General features: G+C 43.9%; 1 protein-coding gene across 1 annotated transcript; it reads right to left on the reverse strand.

Moving 5' to 3' along the window:
• Positions 1 to 8577: 8577 nt before the first annotated feature.
• On the reverse strand, positions 8578 to 18585 carry LOC137504815 (uncharacterized). Its single transcript, XM_068233406.1, has 4 exons — positions 18564 to 18585; positions 14594 to 14819; positions 10858 to 10959; positions 8578 to 9457 (listed from the first exon to the last, which is right to left on the reverse strand). The coding sequence occupies exons 1-4, from the start codon at positions 18583 to 18585 to the stop codon at positions 8578 to 8580; spliced, it is 1230 nt and encodes a 409-aa protein (XP_068089507.1).
• Between the last annotated feature and the right edge of the window lie 289 nt (positions 18586 to 18874).

Genomic DNA, 18874 nt, shown 5'->3' on the forward strand with positions numbered 1-18874 from the left:
ACTCTTGGCAGTTTCCTGTCTATGAACCTTGCTGCATTGTGGGAAATAGCTGTTTACAACTGACAAAAAAGCAAGCAACAGCTACATCACCTGCCCACAGTAAAAATGTCACCATGCAATAAATGTAAGAATGTAAATCAGGGATTTAAAAGATTTTACAATGGGCAAACACTGACTAAATCATTTATACAAAATTATTGTAAAAATGAAGCACTTTTTTATTACATTATTTTCACTGGAGTTCCTCTTTAAGCCAGTTGTCATTCATCCACTCCTGAAGCTCAGGTAAGCATGTGTTTATTTTTAGAATAGGGTCTGTCATGTTGAGTTTGAATGACAAATATAGCTGGGTATCATCAGCTTAGCAATGGTATGTCAGACCATGTTTTTGGATGTTTTTTTCAAGTGGCAGCATGTATATTGTGAACAACAAAGGGGACAGGATCGAGCCCTGGGCACACCATATTTTAGTGGGACAGGGTTGGACCGGAAAGGCCCCAATGCTACCCTTTTTGTTCTGCTAGCCAGGAAGGATTAAATTGCTATAGTTTATTAACTACAATACAGTTCAATAGCATGTTGTATTGTGTCTGTCAGTGCCGGAGATAAGAAAGTGTAGTGTTAATGGATACCTTTTTTAACTTAACTGAGAAAATTCCAACTGCAAGCTTTTAAAGCAGCTATGATTAATTCATCAGACATGATGAAATCACCCCTAGTTTTGAGCTGCCTCAACTCTTTTCAGTAATCTATTTGTTTTGCTAATTAGAGGTTTCATGTAGCGCTACACCAGATTTTCTACACTAAAGATTACCTATAGATTACATTGTTAAAGTCTGTCCCTTTAAAGTTTCATTGTGGTTTTGGAAATTAAGCATCACTCTCTTCCTGAAAAAATGTACTGTAATGGTGTACACATCTCAATAGTCACCTGAGGAACTGAATAATCCTGGCCATAATTACTGGTAGCCCAGTGATCATAATAAACTAGCTTCACCTGTATCACTTCTGCTGTGAACTTTATGCCTTTAACCACTAGATGCTGTTGTATATGATGCCTGTATATGTAGAGCAGCAAATAGTATACAAACCTGGGGGGAGGGGGGCGGGTCCCTCATGGCATCTTTGAATACTCGCCGTATTGTTCGGCATACAGACACGTTTACTAGACGCTTATCTCTGATGAGGCCGTCATGGCAGACGACGAAACATGTTAGATAATAGCGTCTAAGCCATCAATGCAGACTCCAGCGACACTATTCGGACTAAGCCATGGATTTCATCGCAGAATCTTACCAGTGTGGTAACTATGAACTGTTTCCAATGCTAATCTGCACAACCTGCATGACACTATCCTTACTAATGGACACTAATCTGCTGCCTACTACCCAGCTTTCATGATTTTCTATCCTCTAAACGTCTGTCTTGCCTGCCTATGCAACAGTGTTTATACTGCAGGTCACGCAGCTAACATATGGATTGACCCTTCAAGGCTTTATGCTCGATACTCTCATGAACTGCATTTTCTGGGACTGCGAGTGAGTCCAGTATTAATTTGATTACATCATGGAAGCCTGGTATTCACTGATTCACGATTGGGTTCAGGACTATACTTTATAGCAAACTAAGAGGAATTCATGTAAGCCTTGTGCACATGCCTGTTTTCTTTTTCTCTCTGGTTGGAGTGGTGCAACAAAATCCCTTTGGATAGCAAATTCTGGCACTGATCCGTTTTTCACAGATCTGAGGATTGCAGCCTCTTAGTAGCATATCTTGAGTTGCTATTTGATGGCTTTTTAATGGAGTCTATTGTCCATATTTTTTATGTTCATTATAAGTAATTGTGTGTTTTGGGGGTTTATATGTGATTTTTTTGTACAATTTTTTGGTTTATAATTAAAGGTATTCTTGCATGCACCCAAGAGTCAGTTGATCTCTATACTATTTTCTACTCAACTTTGCTGACATGGTGCATACTGGAATAAGTATTTTCATTATTATTATGCAATTATGAAAAGTGCCTTTGTCATTTATCTATAGTGGGTTATTTGCTGCCTTGGTCCCCTCTTTCAAATGTTACTGTATATGTAGAGCACCTACAGGAATAGATCTCACAGGGATGGATGCTGAGTAAGGGCTGGTTTACACTACAAAAGCTTTTCAAGCACTGGTGATTTAAAAAAAAAAAGAAAACTGTTGCTAATGCAGTGCTATGGGTGATTTTTATAAAATCACATCACTTAAGTGAGAACACACACATAGCATTACATTAGCAAGATTTTAAAATCACAAGCGCTCTTGTAGTGTGAACCAGCCCTTACTGCTGTACACAACCTATTTTGCTCTCTGGAGGCTGGTGTGGGTCATGGGCAATGATGTGGTCATCAAGTGTGCCATGGGAACTCATTTGTTTTAAAACAGATAACTACACGAACAAAAATGAACCTACAACGTATTTGCACTTACCTACAGCATAATTTGGCAACTGCGTATTCAGTGTTTTCTGAATTCTGAGCAATGCACATAAAGTACACCTACTAAAAATATAAAAATACCTTGTAGTATCCGGTAGCGGGTATTTCTGATAGTCCCCCAGGCCGGCCCCCCAGAAGTGAGAGGACACCAATGTTCACCTGTTAGGAAATACATGACATCAATAATTAAAACCTAATGACTCCTCTCCCACCTCGTATAAGTATGTGCCTACTTCCCTCCTACTTCACTTTTACCAGAGTAACCCCATGTGTACACGAAGAGAAGGAAAGGTGATGAGGTAGAACCACCCATGTGAATAGGGTTAGGGATTTATAGTGGGGGGCCGGCCTGGAGGACTATCAGAAATACCCGCTACCGGATACTACCAGGTATTTTCTCCCTGCGTCCTCCAGTCCGGCCCCCCAGAAGTGAGAGACTACAGAGAAGCTGTTCTTTACTCACTATTAGGGTGGGATGACTGCCTGCAGGACCTTTCTCCCAAAGGTTACGTCCTGATTAGACAGCAGATGAATTCTCTAATGCTTTATGAACGTTGACGGGTTTGACCATGTTGCTGTTTTAGGCCCCGTTCAGACTGCAAGCGTTGCCGTGCGTTTTTGGACAACGCGTGGGTTATGCGTTTTGCGAGGGCCAGAAGAAATCAATGAATTTGGATGGCCCTCGTTCACATATGCGCGTCTGACACGTACGCGTGTCAGAAACGCATCGCTGCATGCATTTCTGTGCGTGGCGCACAGAAACGCATGTTAATGCAAGTCAATGGGTACGCATGTAAAAACGCATGCTATGCGTTTTCATGCGTATCTGGAGGTGCGTTGTGCGGCGGAAGTAGACGTAATTTCCTTCATGACGCACTTCCTTTTCACCATGGCTAGTAAGAAGAGAGGAGGGCGCGGCTCGGGCTCCACACGCAGTAGCGGAAGAAACATCCCCCGCAAGATGTTTTCCACTGAGGAGTTGATAGTCAGGGTGCAAGAGCACCCTGAACTATATGACAAAAGCCATTCGAGGTACAAGGATATCAATTATGCCAAATACATATGGATGCTGATTGCAAAGACCTTCTACGAAGAGGAATGGGACGATTTTACTGACTTGCCGCGCGAGGAGCTCGGTAAGTGCATATCGACTACTGATGTTTGGTGTCACTGGGGACCACTGCCTGTCACTGGGGACCACTGCCTGTCACTGGGGACCACTGCCTGTCACTGGGGACCACTGCCTGTCACTGGGGCCTACCCGCCTGTCACTGGGGCCTACCCGCCTGTCACTGGGGACCACTGCCTGTCACTGGGGACCACTGCCTGTCACTGGGGACCACTGCCTGTCACTGGGGCCTACCCGCCTGTCACTGGGGACCACTGCCTGTCACTGGGGACCACTGCCTGTCACTGGGGACCACTGCCTGTCACTGGGGCCTACCTGCCTGTCACTGGGGCCTACCCGCCTGTCACTGGGGCCTACCCGCCTGTCACTGGGGACCACTGCCTGTCACTGGGGACCACTGCCTGTCACTGGGGCCTACCTGCCTGTCACTGGGGCCTACCCGCCTGTCACTGGGGACCACTGCCTGTCACTGGGGACCACTGCCTGTCACTGGGGACCACTGCCTGTCACTGGGGCCTACCCGCCTGTCACTGGGGCCTACCCGCCTGTCACTGGGGCCTACCCGCCTGTCACTGGGGACCACTGCCTGTCACTGGGGACCACTGCCTGTCACTGGGGACCACTGCCTGTCACTGGGGCCTACCTGCCTGTCACTGGGGCTTACCCGCCTGTCACTGGGGACCACTGCCTGTCACTGGGGACCACTGCCTGTCACTGGGGCCTACCTGCCTGTCACTGGGGCCTGTCACTGGGGCCTACCCTATATACTATATACCCTATACTGGGGAGTATATTTTTTTTATTGCAGATGATTAATAACAGTAACCTGATGTTGTTCTTGTAGATCATTGTGCAATGTAATGATATGTCTTTAATTTTCCAGGATTTGATGCAAAAACTCGGTGGCGTTCTGTGAAGGACAGTTTCATAAAAGATTTGAAGTTAGAATTAAAAGAAACCCGAAGTGGTGCCGGTGCCTCAAAGCGGAACCCCTATAAATTCCGGGATCAAATGTAGTTCTTGCGGCCATGTGTCGATTTACGAGAGTGAGTATTCTTTTTATTGTTGTCTGAAGTTGTACTAACATTGTGGTTTTGATTGCAGGAAATACTGTAGACACTCAGGCTGTCTGCTCTTTAACAATAATGGCTTCCTGGAAGTGCTAGCTACTCCCAGGAGGCCATGTGCGCGTTCTTGGCCGCGGTTCGCTAGCCTATTAATCAGTGATTTGGGCTATGGTGCCCGATCACTGATTCCTCTCCCCCGCTGAAAAAGCGACATCTTCTCTCGGAAGCTACACTTTCTTGCTGTAGCGTGCCCCTTGCGTCTCTCTAAGCGTATGTAATATTTCAATAGTTTTGTTTGTTTTAAACGTGTACATTGTGGTAGATACAAAAGGGGAAAAACTGACCTTTTTTTCCCAAAAAAATATTGTCGGCATACATTGTGATAGGGACATAATGGTAACGCTGTAATAACCGGGACATATGTGCAAAAACAATACGCATTTTTTTTTATGAAAGCATGTTTTATTTAAAAAATGTAATGGCAGAACACTGAGAAATAAAGAATTTTTTCCCATTTCTTCTCTTATTCTTCCTGTTAAAATGAATTTATAGTAAATTATCTCTTAGCAAACAGTTCCCTTACCCCCCCCCCCCCCAAAATAAAATTTGTTCAATTGGTGGTGTGAAACACAAGTTATACTTCAACTCAGTGTGATAAGTAGTGATAAAGTTGTAGGCTAATGAATGGGAGGTGGAAATTGCTCGGATACATAAAGTGAAAACGACTGAAGGCTGCAGTGGTTAATAATTTTTCATTCCAATGTGTGTCATGACGATATATGTAACGACCACTGTGGTATACTAATGACCTTTGGTGCTTTAATAATGCCAAATTTTTTATCTTTTTAATAGAACTGAGGATAATATTCCTGAAGCGATTAATGTTGATGAGAGCAGTAATTCAAACATGGATTTGACTCTTGATGAAGCAAGAAGTGACACACAGGAAGGGTTCTTCATCTTCAGAGGTACAGCAATTGGAGCAACATACGTTACCAGTCCGTCAGGTTTCTGCATCCAGTCGAGGCAAAACAAGCGATCAGGGGAAAAAAAAAAAATCACAGGACAATGAGGAACTAATGACTTCCCTTAAGTCAGTTGTCAATGTAATGGAGCGTGAAAAAAATAATTCTTATGTTTTGGCCATGAGTCTTATACCGATGATAGATGAGGTACCTAAGGAGAACATGTTCACTCTGCGGCGTGTGTTAATAGATGCGATCCAAAGTTGTATACCTCAACAAGCTCAGGCACCTTCCAATCCTACACCTCCAGCCACCACACAACAATATGTTGATGTTGACTACAGTCAACTCAGATACAGCCAAAGCCACATGCCACACATGCAAGTAGAAAGTGGGAATGTTAATAGGCCACTTTGTCCATCAACCTCAAATTATTCTGCTCGAGGTCCACAGCACCCGCATGAAAATTATTACCAGGGGCCTGAGTACAGTATCCGCCCATATATGAATCCCCGTGAAGGTGTGTATTCAACACATGTTTCGCAAAATGTACAGCCAATCAATAATGGTCATCCACAAGTACCGGGTAATGCCCCTTCTTACCTATTGCAAACACCACCTCCACCACCACAACCAGTGGTAAATGCTGAAGGCAATATTGTGAGTGATTCTCTGAGGTCTACTGCAGTGTCTTTCCGGGAATCTTTGTACTTGGAAAATCTGTAGTTGAAGAATTGTTAAGAATGCTGTTGTCGTTATTGTGAAGTTGACTTCTTTAATATTTAAAGTTATTGTAATGATGGTTTGTTATTACAAAGTTATTTGACCTTTCTTAAGAGAAATTTTTGTATTTTTTTCGTTCATGCATCACTATTTTTGATGCCTTGCTTAGCATGCTACTAAGGTGGACCACGAAGAAATAAACAAACATGTACCTGCATACAACATGACAACAATTAGCCATTGTTAGGCACACAGGTACATTGCAATAGGACAGTCCCCTTCTTCAGTATGAAAATACAATGCCAAAAAGGCACCAAGGGGTACTCACCTTAGTTTGAAGAATTGTCTGCATTCAATTTATACATCCCATCCATATCCGCCATGAGAAAGTGATTTTAGAAATCTATCTGCTGTTGTAGCAATGTAAATATTTACCTTTCCCACCTCCAACCCAAACGTATTAAACACTGTGCTTACGTAGGTGACGCAAAGAAGTAGTATTCCTTTGGTTGTACTGTACTGCGCATAACCAAAACTCCTGTTACAGCACAATACTATGCTGCAGACCCAAAAATGGGCTTATTTCGCCCATCTGTGTTGTAATATCTACCACGAATATACTACTGAGGTGATGTCAACCCCCCCCCCCCCCCCCAAAGGGTTCTCTTTTGTTGCTGTGTGGATTTAGTTAAGTACTTACACTTTCAAATATTATGTCCTATGCACATCCACACACACATGTGCTACTTTGTTGTATGCATCACCATAGTGTTAATGGTTGTATGAGTAGTGGCAATGTTTATATTGCCTACAGGTCACACCTTTCTTCATGTGATTCCTCGTAAGAAGACCAATACCGAAATGCACATATATTTGTTGCCTACTGAAGACATTTATCACGATTTTTGTTCTTAGTATTTCAAACTTTGCCATGTGCACTCTCTTCATACATGCACTCCTAACTGCATTATCATGTTATATACACTGCTCTGTGTATCTCCATTATGGTCAAATAATGAGCAATGTACACAACATAATATTGTTCCTGCAGATTCTTCAATCTCTTGTCAATCAATCTGTGCCCTTGCCCCTGATTCTCTCTCTCCTGGCATCCAGGCAACAATGAGCAAAGCTCAACAGGTTGACTTGTGAGTGCTTCACATTGTGGGTCAACGTGCTGTAAGTGACGTGTTCGGTTCTCTACTGCACAGTTGTGCTAGTTGAACGCCTTAGTAGTAGAGACCCTATGACGAAACTACACCACTTGCAACCCCCTCTCCCATTTGAACAAACAGAAGCTGACTTCTTAAATGCTGGACGCCGGGAGTGAGAGAAAGTGGTGGTTGGACAGATTGACTGACAAGAACGTACAGAATGTTGTGTTAAGTGCAGTTGTATTTTGCTTGTACAATCAGGAAGCGTGCACTAAATTTAGAAATACTTGAAACAGCACTTGAGGCATTACTAAATCTTCATGCTTGTAGTATTGTTGATGAACCACAGTTCAATGTGATGTCAGTTTTCCAATAAACATGTTGAAATGTTCACCTGCGTGTTGTTTTCATTACTGTCTATACATGCTAATAAGGAAGTAGTGAAGTTTAACAGTTTGAACAAAAAATTATACCGGACAGATAGCAGCGAGAGAGAAGACGGAAGGCTATATACGACCCAGAGCCTTCCCTCTCCCTAATTACAACATAGTTGTGTGCTTATGTATAATTATAACTGCAAAATTTGAAAAATAAAATTCTTCATGGTGGGCAAGCCAGACCCTGGATAGGGGTTGATGAGTATAATAAAGGTAAGTCTGAGTTGTGTATGTTGAATTCTAACTTTCTTTTTTATCTTCAATTTTACCTTAATTACAGGATTAGAAAAGTTTGTAAACTAGGAGAGTAATGAATGTAACCTTTAAAATGGTCTGTAATGTGTAGCCCAGTGTGAACTTTGTGAACATACGCTACCCACTTCAGAGCACTTCACAAAAAATCTTGATGTTTTACTTACTACAAACATCACTTATGTCCCTACAGGTAACACAAAAACACTTTGACCGACTATTGATGATACATGGGGGAAAAAACCTAACGTAGCACAGAGGCACATTTGCATAACATAGTAGTAACATATGAAACCATGATAACTTTATATAAGTTTTTGAAGAAAGATTATTTTTATTCATGGCACTACAACATACTTTGTTATCAAGCGAATATCTAGCGCTTGTACCAATTACGCCACAAGTAGTTTACACAAGTTAAAATGTAGTTTGCGAGTTCATCGCGTAATCGAAGGGCGTCTCCACTAGCTCTGATAGCAGCCCTATGAGGTGCCATAACTATGGGGGTGTCCGAGTCATCCAGGTTTACACCCTCTTTTTCACGCACATAATTGTGCAGTATGCAAGCTGCCTTGATTACAGTCACTGCATGCTCTGGGGTCATTTGAAGTGACCCCTGAAATATTCGCCACTTTGCTGCCATTATGCCAAATGCACATTCCACCATTCTACGTGCTCTAGATAAGCGGTAATTAAAAGTACGTTTGGTTGTATTAAGTCCACGCTGAGCGTAAGGTCGCATAATGAAAGTGGATAGGCCGAAAGCTTCATCGCCAACTAAACAAAAAGGGCGATTTGGTTCCAACTGACCAGGCCATGGCAGCGGATTGGGCATATCCAAACGTCCACTTTCAAGCAAACGCCCAAATTTTGAATTTTTAAAAATAGTAGAATCAGAACTGCTGCCATAGGAACCGATATCCACATATAAGAACTTATAATCTGCGTCCACTATGGCCAGTAGAACCAGAGAAAAGTACTTTTTGTAGTTGAAATAGCGACTACCACTGCAGGGGGGACACACAACTCTCACGTGTTTCCCATCAATTGCACCAATGCAATGTGGAAAATTGCAGCGTCTCCAAAACAGATCTGCAACTTGCATCCACTTGCTTTCATCAGGAAACATCATATAGATCGGTTGAAGCTTCCTCCATAGCAGGGTACAGGTGCTGAGAACTATGCCCTGAATCGTACTTTTCCCCAAACGAAACTCAAGATGCAAGGAACTGTACGAATGTCCTGATGCCAGAAATCTGCAGACAAAACAAAACAATGGTTATGACACATATTTGGGGTACAATAACTTAGTTTTCATGGGGTGATCATTGTATGTCCACATCATAACTTTGATGACCTGCAAATAGAGATCACATTTGCAAAAGAATGTTGTATAGAAAATAACATGGCCACACAAAGGTGAAGTAGTAGGCTGCGTAAGATGTCAGCAGGTACGTAGGATATCCTACATCAATGCTATACAATTGGCGGACCACCGACTGCATCAGGCTCGCTTGGCCTCCTTGACTCTGAGGACTCGGGGGCCGCAGCAGAAGATTTCTTGTTTTACCCAAAAATATTTACTCCCATGCCATGGATACTGTAAATATTTACACCCCCTCCCCTCCTTCTCACTCTGTGCTGACACCTCTAACACCACAGATAGACGGTAAGCATGATATTGGAACCAACTAGCACCCCGCAAAACAGTCGTATGTTGCACTTTGTTAAGTGCTGGACTTGAACGATCATGTCAATTCCTGCATTTACATTCACCTGGCAGCTGGTATGTGCCGGTCTTACTGGCTCTCATCTCCTGCCCACAGCGAATTTGAGATGGGTTAAAGAGAACCCGAGGTGGGATTTTACTGTTAGTGCGGCACAGAGACTAGTTGTGCACAGTAACAACAGCCTCTGTTGCCCCATGCTATGCCTCCAAGACCCCCTGTGCGCCGCTATACCCCCCCCCCCCCCCGCAGGGCTGGTGACTCGCAGCGTGTCTCCAACACAATGTTTACCTCTGCCTGTCTGTTAGCGCTGCTCCCCCGCCTCTGAGCTACTCGCCTGTGTCCCTTCCCTCCCGCTGATTGGAGGGAAGTTTTGCGGCGGATAGCAGGGATATGGAGGAGGCGGGGAGCAGCGCTAACAGACAGGCAGAGGTAGACATTGTGTTGGCCACACGCTGCGTTGTACCAGCACTGCGGGGGGGTATAGCGGCGCGCAAGGGGTCTTGGAGGCACAGCATGGGGTTACAGAGGCTTGTGTTACTGTACACAAACAGCCTCTTTGCCGCACTAAAAGTAAAATCCCACCTCGGGTTCTCTTTAAAGAGGGAGAACAAGGAGAGGGGTGTGGTAATATTATACATTTAAGGAGCAACCGCAGGCGAATATTTACATTAGAACATTAGCAGCGCGGGGGAAACGGGTATATATTCATTGGAATAGCAGCAGCATGGGGGAATGGGATTCTGGTCTACGGCCAATTTGAAGGCTTTGTGTGGAGAGAACTGTGGCCAATCTTCCTGCAGTTTGGGGGAAGGGAAAAATAACAGCACTCCACCAGGTGGTCTGGAAAAACCGGCCCTCCATGCCCGTAAAGTTGAACAGCACTGGGCTACATATATCACAACGGGATAAGTTGCACCACTACTTACCTTAAAGTCAATAACAACCTTTCTGTTGGTGACACAGCCTGACGAAAGGTCGTGTCCGCCCTCTTCAGGTCATCAAACAAGAACTCCAACAAGTCATCAAACCTAATGTAAACACAAACATTATTTAACATTACTATACATCTGTGCAAACCACTACACACATAACAAATAAAAGTAGCCATTACATTGAGAAAATTAATACTTACGTAGCTATGGACATACGTGCATAGGAAAAAAATTTCTCAGGGTGCTTCCTAAGATCCTCATAAAGGGTAGAAAATTGACCTTTTCCTGCACGCTCAGCCAATAAAGGATGCACCCAGTATCTCCTACTACTACCTCTGCGCCTCAGCAACACAGAGACAATTATCAAAAGAGCCAATGCAGCTAAAGCAGACATTTTCTTTTTCCAAACACTAAACAACACTCCTATCACCTACAAAACTCCTTCCAACCCACACCCAAAGGAAGTGACAACAAAACTTTGAGAGGGGAAAAAAAAAAAAAAAGATACAACTTTATTTAAACACCTGTCCATCTACTCACAAACGCACAAGTTAAAAAAACGCATAGAAACGCATTGCAAAAACGCATAGAAACGCATGCGTTTTTTGTATGCGTTTTCGTCATGCGTTCTGCCATATACGCAGATGCACACAATATGAACAGGGCCTTACAGATCTGTTCCAGTGATGCCCCTGCTTTTTCGGCCCATGATGTAGCTATTCCTCTTGTTGAATGAGCCTTATCTTGTGAAGGGAGAGTTTTTCCTGTCACATTATATGAAATTTCTATAGTTTGTCTTATCCATCTTGCCACCGATGCCTTGGTGGCCTGCATGCCTCTTTTTTGTCCCGAGAAAAGCACTAGCAATCTATTAGTCTTTCTCCAATTTCTGGTCCTTTTCAAGTATATCAGAATTGCTCTTCTTACATCCAAGAGGTGGAGTAACCTTTCTTTTTCTGATTTGGGGTTATCACAGAAAGACGGAAGTATTATATCCTGGGTTTTATGAAACCTTGTATTTACTTTTGGAATGTACGTAGGGTCAGGTCGAAAAATTATTCTGTCTGACATAATGGTCATGTATGGTTCCTTGATTGTCATAGCCTGCAGGTCCCCTACCCTTTTTGCGGAGGTTATTGCTATTAAAAACGCTACTTTTAATGTAAGGAACTTTTCCTCCGCTTGTTGTAATGGTTCGAAAGGGGCATTCTGTAACTGTTGAAGTACCACCTGGAGGTCCCATACCGGGAAACTTTTAACTGGTATAGGTCTGGATTTGGATACTGATTTTAGGAAGTCCTTTATGTACTGTTCCTTCGCTAGCGGAGGAGCGGATGCGTGTTCTCTGACCTGTGGATCGAATAGAATCTTTGAAGTTTCGTATTTTTTGAGGTGGCAAATAAGTCTATTTTGGGCACCCCCCACGCCTGAGTAATCATGTGAAAAGTTTCCTGACACAACTCCCATTCTGCTTCTAGTACTGGGGAGCGGCTGAGTTTGTCTGCTAACTGATTCCAATTCCCCTTTATGTGTACCGCTGACAGGGATAACACATTTTTTTCCCCCCATCGGAGTATTTCCATGGACAATTTCATTAGACTTTTTACCCTGGTACCCCCATGTTTTGTTAGGTATGACACTGTGACTATATTGTCGGACATAACTTTGACATGTCTGTTTAATACTATGTCTAAAAAGGCCAGTAATGCTTCTTTTGTGGCTGCAAACTCTCTGAAGTTTGAGGAACACTTTTTCATCTCCTGGTTCCACTCCCCCTGAGCTTGCCTGTCCTGGCAGTGGGCACCCCATCCCCAGGAGCTGGCATCTGTGGTAACTGTGACTACGTCCTTTGGTGACCATTCTCTGCCCTGAGAAAGGTTTGTTTTCTCTAACCACCATAGAAGAGACTGTTTTACTTCCGGCGTCAATACTTTTTTCCGATCTAAAGATCGATTATTCCCCCCCCCCCTCCTGCAGGAACCATTCCTGTAGGAGGCGTGAGTGCAATTGAGCCCATTGCACCGCCGGGATGCATGAAGTCATGGTTCCCAGCAAGGAAACTGTTTCCCGTAGCGAGACTTTCTCCTGACCCAGGAAGTAAGAGGTCTTTCGAAACACCTTTTCCTTTTTTTCTGGTGGTAACCATACTCTTCATCTTTGTGTCTAAAACATAACCTAAATATAAAGCCTTTTGTGAAGGTACCAGATTGGATTTTTCTTGACTGACTAGGCACCCTAGTCTGTTTATCAGATTTAAGCATAGAGCCAGATCCTTCTCTAGCTCCTGCTTTGATTGGGCAAAAAAATCGTCCAAGTACGGGATAATCTTTATACTTTGGAGATGGAGGCAGGCTGTCATTTCTGCTACAACTTTTGTAAAAATACGAGGAGAAGTGGCGAGACCGAACGGTAGAGCCCTGAACTGATAATGACATAGGGTCTCTCCGAACCGTAGTGCAAATCTTAGGTATTTTTGATACCCTGCGTTTATCGGTACATGGAGATAGGCGTCTTGTAAGTCTATAGTCGCCATCCATGCTTCTTCCCACAGTAACTCTCTTACTGTGTAAATATTCTCCATCTTGAATTTTTTCTCTTTCAAGTAACGATTTAGATTCCTTAAGTTTATAATCAAACGAAATTTTCCCCACGGCTTTTTTACAACAAAAATGTGTGAGTAAAACCCCTCTTTTTATTTCCTGCGTCGGAACTCGACAAATTACATCTTGCTCCAAGAGAGAAATGACAGCCTGTCTCAGGGCCTGTGCCCTTTCTGAATCCCGTGGGACTTTTGTAACATAATACTTGGGGGGAGGGAGTCTGCTGAATTCCAGCTTGTATCCTGACCCTATCAGGTTTAAAATAAATTTGTCCTTCGTTATTTCCTTCCATTCCGGTAGGAAATGTATTAACCTCCCCCCGACCCTCACCTGAGAGTCACTTTGTTTCTTTATTCCCAGGTACTGGAGGTTTCCTAAACGGGCCTGCCCCTCTACCTCTTCCCTGGGCGTATGTCCATCTTTTTGACTGTTCCATAAATTTATTTTTTGGTGGAACCAAGTTTCTACCTCTAAAAAATCTCTTTGGTGTAAATTTGTCTCTTGTCTGGGAACTTTTTCCTCTTATCGGTAGACGTGGCTAGAATATTGTCTAAGTCTTTTCAAAATCGTAGGTTACCCTCAAATTTCATAGCACACAATCTATTTTTTTGAGGTGAAATCCCCTTCCCAAGTTCTCAGCCACACCAGGCGTCTAATAGAATGGACCAAGGCCGCTCCCTTCGCAGTAGCCTTGAATGCCTCTACTAGGGCATCGCAAATGAAAGCTAGCGCCCTTGACACTATAGGGAAGGATTCTAGCAACTGTTCGGCAGGCGTACCAACGGAACTGTTCGGCAGGCGTACCAACGGCTAACAGGTCCTGGATCTCATCTATCCAAGCTATGAGGTTTCTAGACACACAGATAGCCGCTATGTTAGGTCTGAATACTAGAGTATGTCTCCCACGCCCTCTTAGCTAGTACCTCCATTTTTTTATCTAAGGGGTCTTTTAATACCCCCATGTCTTCAAATGATAGGTCTGCATTTTTCGAATATTGGGATAATGCGGCGTCTAATCTTGGGCATTTATCCCATCTTTCAATGTCTGTGTCTTTAAATGGAAATTTCCTTTTAAAAGACTGTTACTCTAAGCCTCTTTTCCGGAAATTCCCATTGCTCCTCAATTATACCACTCAGATTTATGGACTGGAAAAACTCTGGTAGCAGGGGCTTGTAAGCCCTTGTAAATAGTGTCTTGGACAGAAACTTCTTCTACTGTCTCCGTAATCTGCTCACTATCATAAATGGCCTTTAATAGTTCACTAGTCTCGTCAGGATTAAACAAGTATCTGGTAACTTTACTTTCCTGGACCTCCTTATCAGAATCCTGTTCTGACAAGTTCTCTTCCCTCTCGCCTGAAGTGTTAGAGGAAGTTTCAATAGTTTCAGATTCTGGCCTTTTCCTTTTTACTGCAGAGTAGGAGGCTGTGGAGCTGCCTCCAGTAAGCTGGCCAGCATTCTGACCTTCCGCAATTACTCCTCTTAACCCTCCTGGCGGTATAAAAAAATCCGCCAGGAGGGAGCGCAGCAGTTTTAAAAAATTTTTTTTTCTATATCATGTAGCGAGCCCAGGGCTCGCTACATGATAGCCGCTGCTCAGCGGCATCCCCCCGCCCTCTTCGATCGCCTTTGGCGATTGCTGATCAGGAAATCCCGTTCAAAGAACGGGATTTCCTGGAGGGCTTCCCCCGTCGCCATGGCGACGGGTGGGATGACGTCACTGACGTCGGGACGTCATTGGGAGTCCCGGGCCACCCCTCGGCGCTGCCTGGCACTGATTGGCCAGGCAGCGCACGGGGTCTGGGGGGGGGGGGCGCGCCGCACCGGATAGCGACGATCAGGCACGCGGCGGCGGCGATCGGGGTGCTGGCGCAGCTAGCAAAGTGCTAGCTGCGTCCAGCAAAAAAAAAATTAAACAAATCGGCCCAGCAGGGCCTGAGCGGCACCCTCCGGCGGCTTACCCCGAACTACGTTCTGGGTTACCGCCAAGGAGGTTAAGGCAGAAAAAGTAGATTGCATTTCCTTTTTAAAGGATTCTAAGAAATCTTTCATGACCTTCGATTTCAGTTATACATTTACTGCAATCAGGCTTTTTCCAGTCACTGGTTAATTTTCCGTTACAGTTATTACATCTGTTTGATTTGGATTTATGCTTAAGGGAAATCTGTTTTTCCGGAGCCTTGCTCTAAAATAAAACACATTTCCAGGAAGTCTCAGTTAGCCCACCATTATTTCTACATACTGTTTTACAAACAAAGTTTTAGTCAGCAGTATATTACCTGAGCAGGTGGTAAGGCGGCCGTCTGCGTAACGTTCTGGCTTGAAGTGCCTTTTTTCATCGCCTCAGCAGGAGGTACTGTCTGCGACTCCATCCTCCTCAAAGGCCGTCTCCGACTGGCTTGCTGGCTCCTAAAATAGCCAGAGCGCACCTTGGCACCTCCTCTTCCGCTGCCCCAACCTCCATGTTGTCTGAGGGCAACGTTCCACTACGGAGTATTCTGGTCTCCTAGCCAGCGCCGTACGTGGAGAACAAGGCGTGCTGCGTCCCTGAAGGCGTAGACTCTGCTATCCTTCATGCACGCATGTGCGGAGACTTCACTGCCCCCACCCTGCCCTGACGTCACCCGGAAGTCCGGACCGTCCGCAAGCAAGCTCCGCCTCCCCCTCGTGCGCGGCCATGCTGCGTATGCAGGCGCCGCGAGTGTAGCGGACAACGGGGAGACTGACGAGACCCTCCAGCCGCCACCGGCCCAGCCACAAAACGCAGGTACCTCCGACCAAGCTCTGCCGCTACCTGCCCCGCGCCCATGGGCAGGTCACCGTTATCCACTCACCACAGGTGGGGTCTAGCCTAGCTCTCAGGAATCCTATGGCTGTTAGCGCAGAATCCTGAGGCTAATCTGCTACAAAGAAAATAAATGATACGTGTTCCCCAGGAAACATGGTGAAAGTGAAGTAGGAAGGAAGTAGGCACATACTTATACGAGGTGGGAGAGGAGTCATTAGGTTTTAATTATTGATGTCATGTGTTTCCTAACAGGTGAACATTGGTGTCCTCTCACTTCTGGGGGGCCGGACTGGAGGACGCAGGGAGAAATACTATAATATACATGTAGCAACCAGCTTTATAGTATTTATTGCACCAATAAATTGCTTGATTTCTCAATGGTGATTATGTGGATAGCAGTATTAACTGTTATGCACCTGGCTATATAGCTTTGCCAGGTTTCATTTCCAGTCAAGTCAGCAGTATTGATAAACCCTCAGGCCATAAAACTAAGTGCTATTTTATGATAAATAAGAAATGCACAGTTATTTTCTTCTGTTACTGAACAGCCGTAGTAATGTTGTAGACAAAGCATCCCCCAATGTCTTAATTCTGATATTCCCCTGCAAAGTCTTAACTCTAAGAGGCAGCTGTATGATCTTTTCTTGGTGGAAAGCATTGATTTATTTTCTAATAGAATAAATATTGAGCTGGTCTATTTTCTTGGAAAAGAACAATAAAATGAATGATTTTATGAACACTAAATACGAGGCTGTAAGGCATGTCTACTAGGACTTAAAGGACCACTATTGCAAAAATGTGTACAATTTAAAAAGCACATTTATTCCAGAGTAACATGCATTATGATTTTTATTTTTCCTATCCCACTGTCACTTATAAGTAAAAAAAAAAAATCTGAAATTCAGTTTTGGACTAGTCATCTACTCAGTGGATTCTCTCTGCTTTTTTTTTCTTATTTAACCTCTTTTGGACAACGCTAATTAAAATCTACGCCCTGTTTGGGTGCACAAAGCTAATTGAAATCTTCACCCTGTTGGGAACTGTTTTTCCTGGCAGGGCGTAGAATTTCATTCACAGCCGTCACGCACTCTCACTGATCGCTTTGATCTCTCCCCGGCGCAGCTCACTTGTCCTGCTGTAGATATGACAGCAGAGCTCTGTGAGCCGGTCAGGAGACGATTTCATTGGCTCCTGACCCTGTCATCAATGTGAGTCAATCTCATTGGTTGGCTCACATTGACCTCAATGTCAGGAGCCAATGAAATTGGCTCCTGACCAGCTCATAGAGACAGAAGAGCGGGTGGGCTAAGGCGGCGGTCGTGCGGCGTGAACGGCAGTAGCGGCAATTCAGTGTGGCTATTCATTTTTGTTACCAGCGGTCTTTGAGCATTAATGGGCCAGAGACCGCTGGTAGTGAAGGGGTTAACATGTAACATGAGTTACAATTTAATTCCGAAATTAATTATGCAGAAAAAGCTTTAGCAAAACAAAACAAAAACAAAAAAAAGGAAAATAACACCTACACTAATTCATAACTCCACTGACAAGCCATGTAAGTCAGATCAGTGGACATAAAAGTGTGAGAAGTAACAGGGATTCAATGTTTACAACAGGACTGCACAGTAAGCCTGTAATGATTTACAAACACACTAATGGGAATCCGAAGCAGAAAATTAAAATGTACCGTCCCTATAACATGGTGGTTGGAGAGTGGCAAAAACCGTTGTTGGGTTTTGTACTTTTGACCACATATACAGCTGATGATGTTGCAGCGATGCTGTGCAATCAAACACCACAGCTGAATATTAAAAATAGCTAAGGATTGACACCATGTTTGACGATGTCCCAATTAAATATGCAGTTTGTCACGTTTCCCCGTCACATAAGCATGTGTCCCATTTACACTGTGCCCCCTTTACATGACAGTGTGCAACATTGTCATTTCCTGGCCCACTTCTTATGTTCCCATTATTTATCACTACCTATTTAAAGTTTCCGTTACTACTTATGCTCTTCCCATCAGAATATTTAAGTCCCATTTAGGATTAATTCAATAATACAATTGTTCATGTTTATTACTCCTTCAGTTTCACTTAAGATTTTGTATATCTCAGATCATTTTATAGGTACATGGCTGTTATACCTTACAGAAAGTAATGCCTCTTTACCACAGATGGTGTAGCTGCTCATTAGTCAAGCAGTTCAGCGACCCGGCTTCCGGCCATAAGCGACATTCAGCTGAAATGACATACAGCGGATTGGCATTGTGTGGTAACACTACGCATGCCATGTTTGACATGTGGTGACATTACCCATGGTGAAAGACCGTCTCATGCCGCCATGCTCAGATGCAACTACATGGGGAAGGGGGCACCTGTCCCAAACCTGTACAGAGGGCTGGCCAGTGGTGAATTCACTGGCTTCAATAAAATATATAAATGGCGCATTCCCCAACCTCCTCTACACCTCCTCGTTCCTGTAGGCCTGTTGCACCAGTTAAAATGTCACATAAACATAAAAAATACTATATCACAAATAAAACCATGTGCTGCCTTACAGTCCACTAACAAAGAAAGTCCTTAGATTGCAACCATCCACAGTCTTCCAATCAGGTCTTCCGATT

The sequence above is a fragment of the Hyperolius riggenbachi genome, chromosome 4, assembly GCF_040937935.1.
Source record: "Hyperolius riggenbachi isolate aHypRig1 chromosome 4, aHypRig1.pri, whole genome shotgun sequence".
Lineage (NCBI taxonomy): Eukaryota > Metazoa > Chordata > Amphibia > Anura > Hyperoliidae > Hyperolius > Hyperolius riggenbachi.

Excerpts from the sequence above, each read along its gene's own strand:
- LOC137504815 (XM_068233406.1), bottom strand. The coding sequence starts at position 18,585 with ATGAGACGGTCTTTCACCATGG. Across the intron at positions 14,820-18,563 it reads GAGACGGTCTTTCACCATGG|GCGAGAGGGAAGAGAACTTG; the intron begins GTAATGTCACCA and ends CTAACACTTCAG. Across the intron at positions 9,458-10,857 it reads AGGTTGTTATTGACTTTAAG|ATTTCTGGCATCAGGACATT; the intron begins GTAAGTAGTGGT and ends TTTTGTCTGCAG.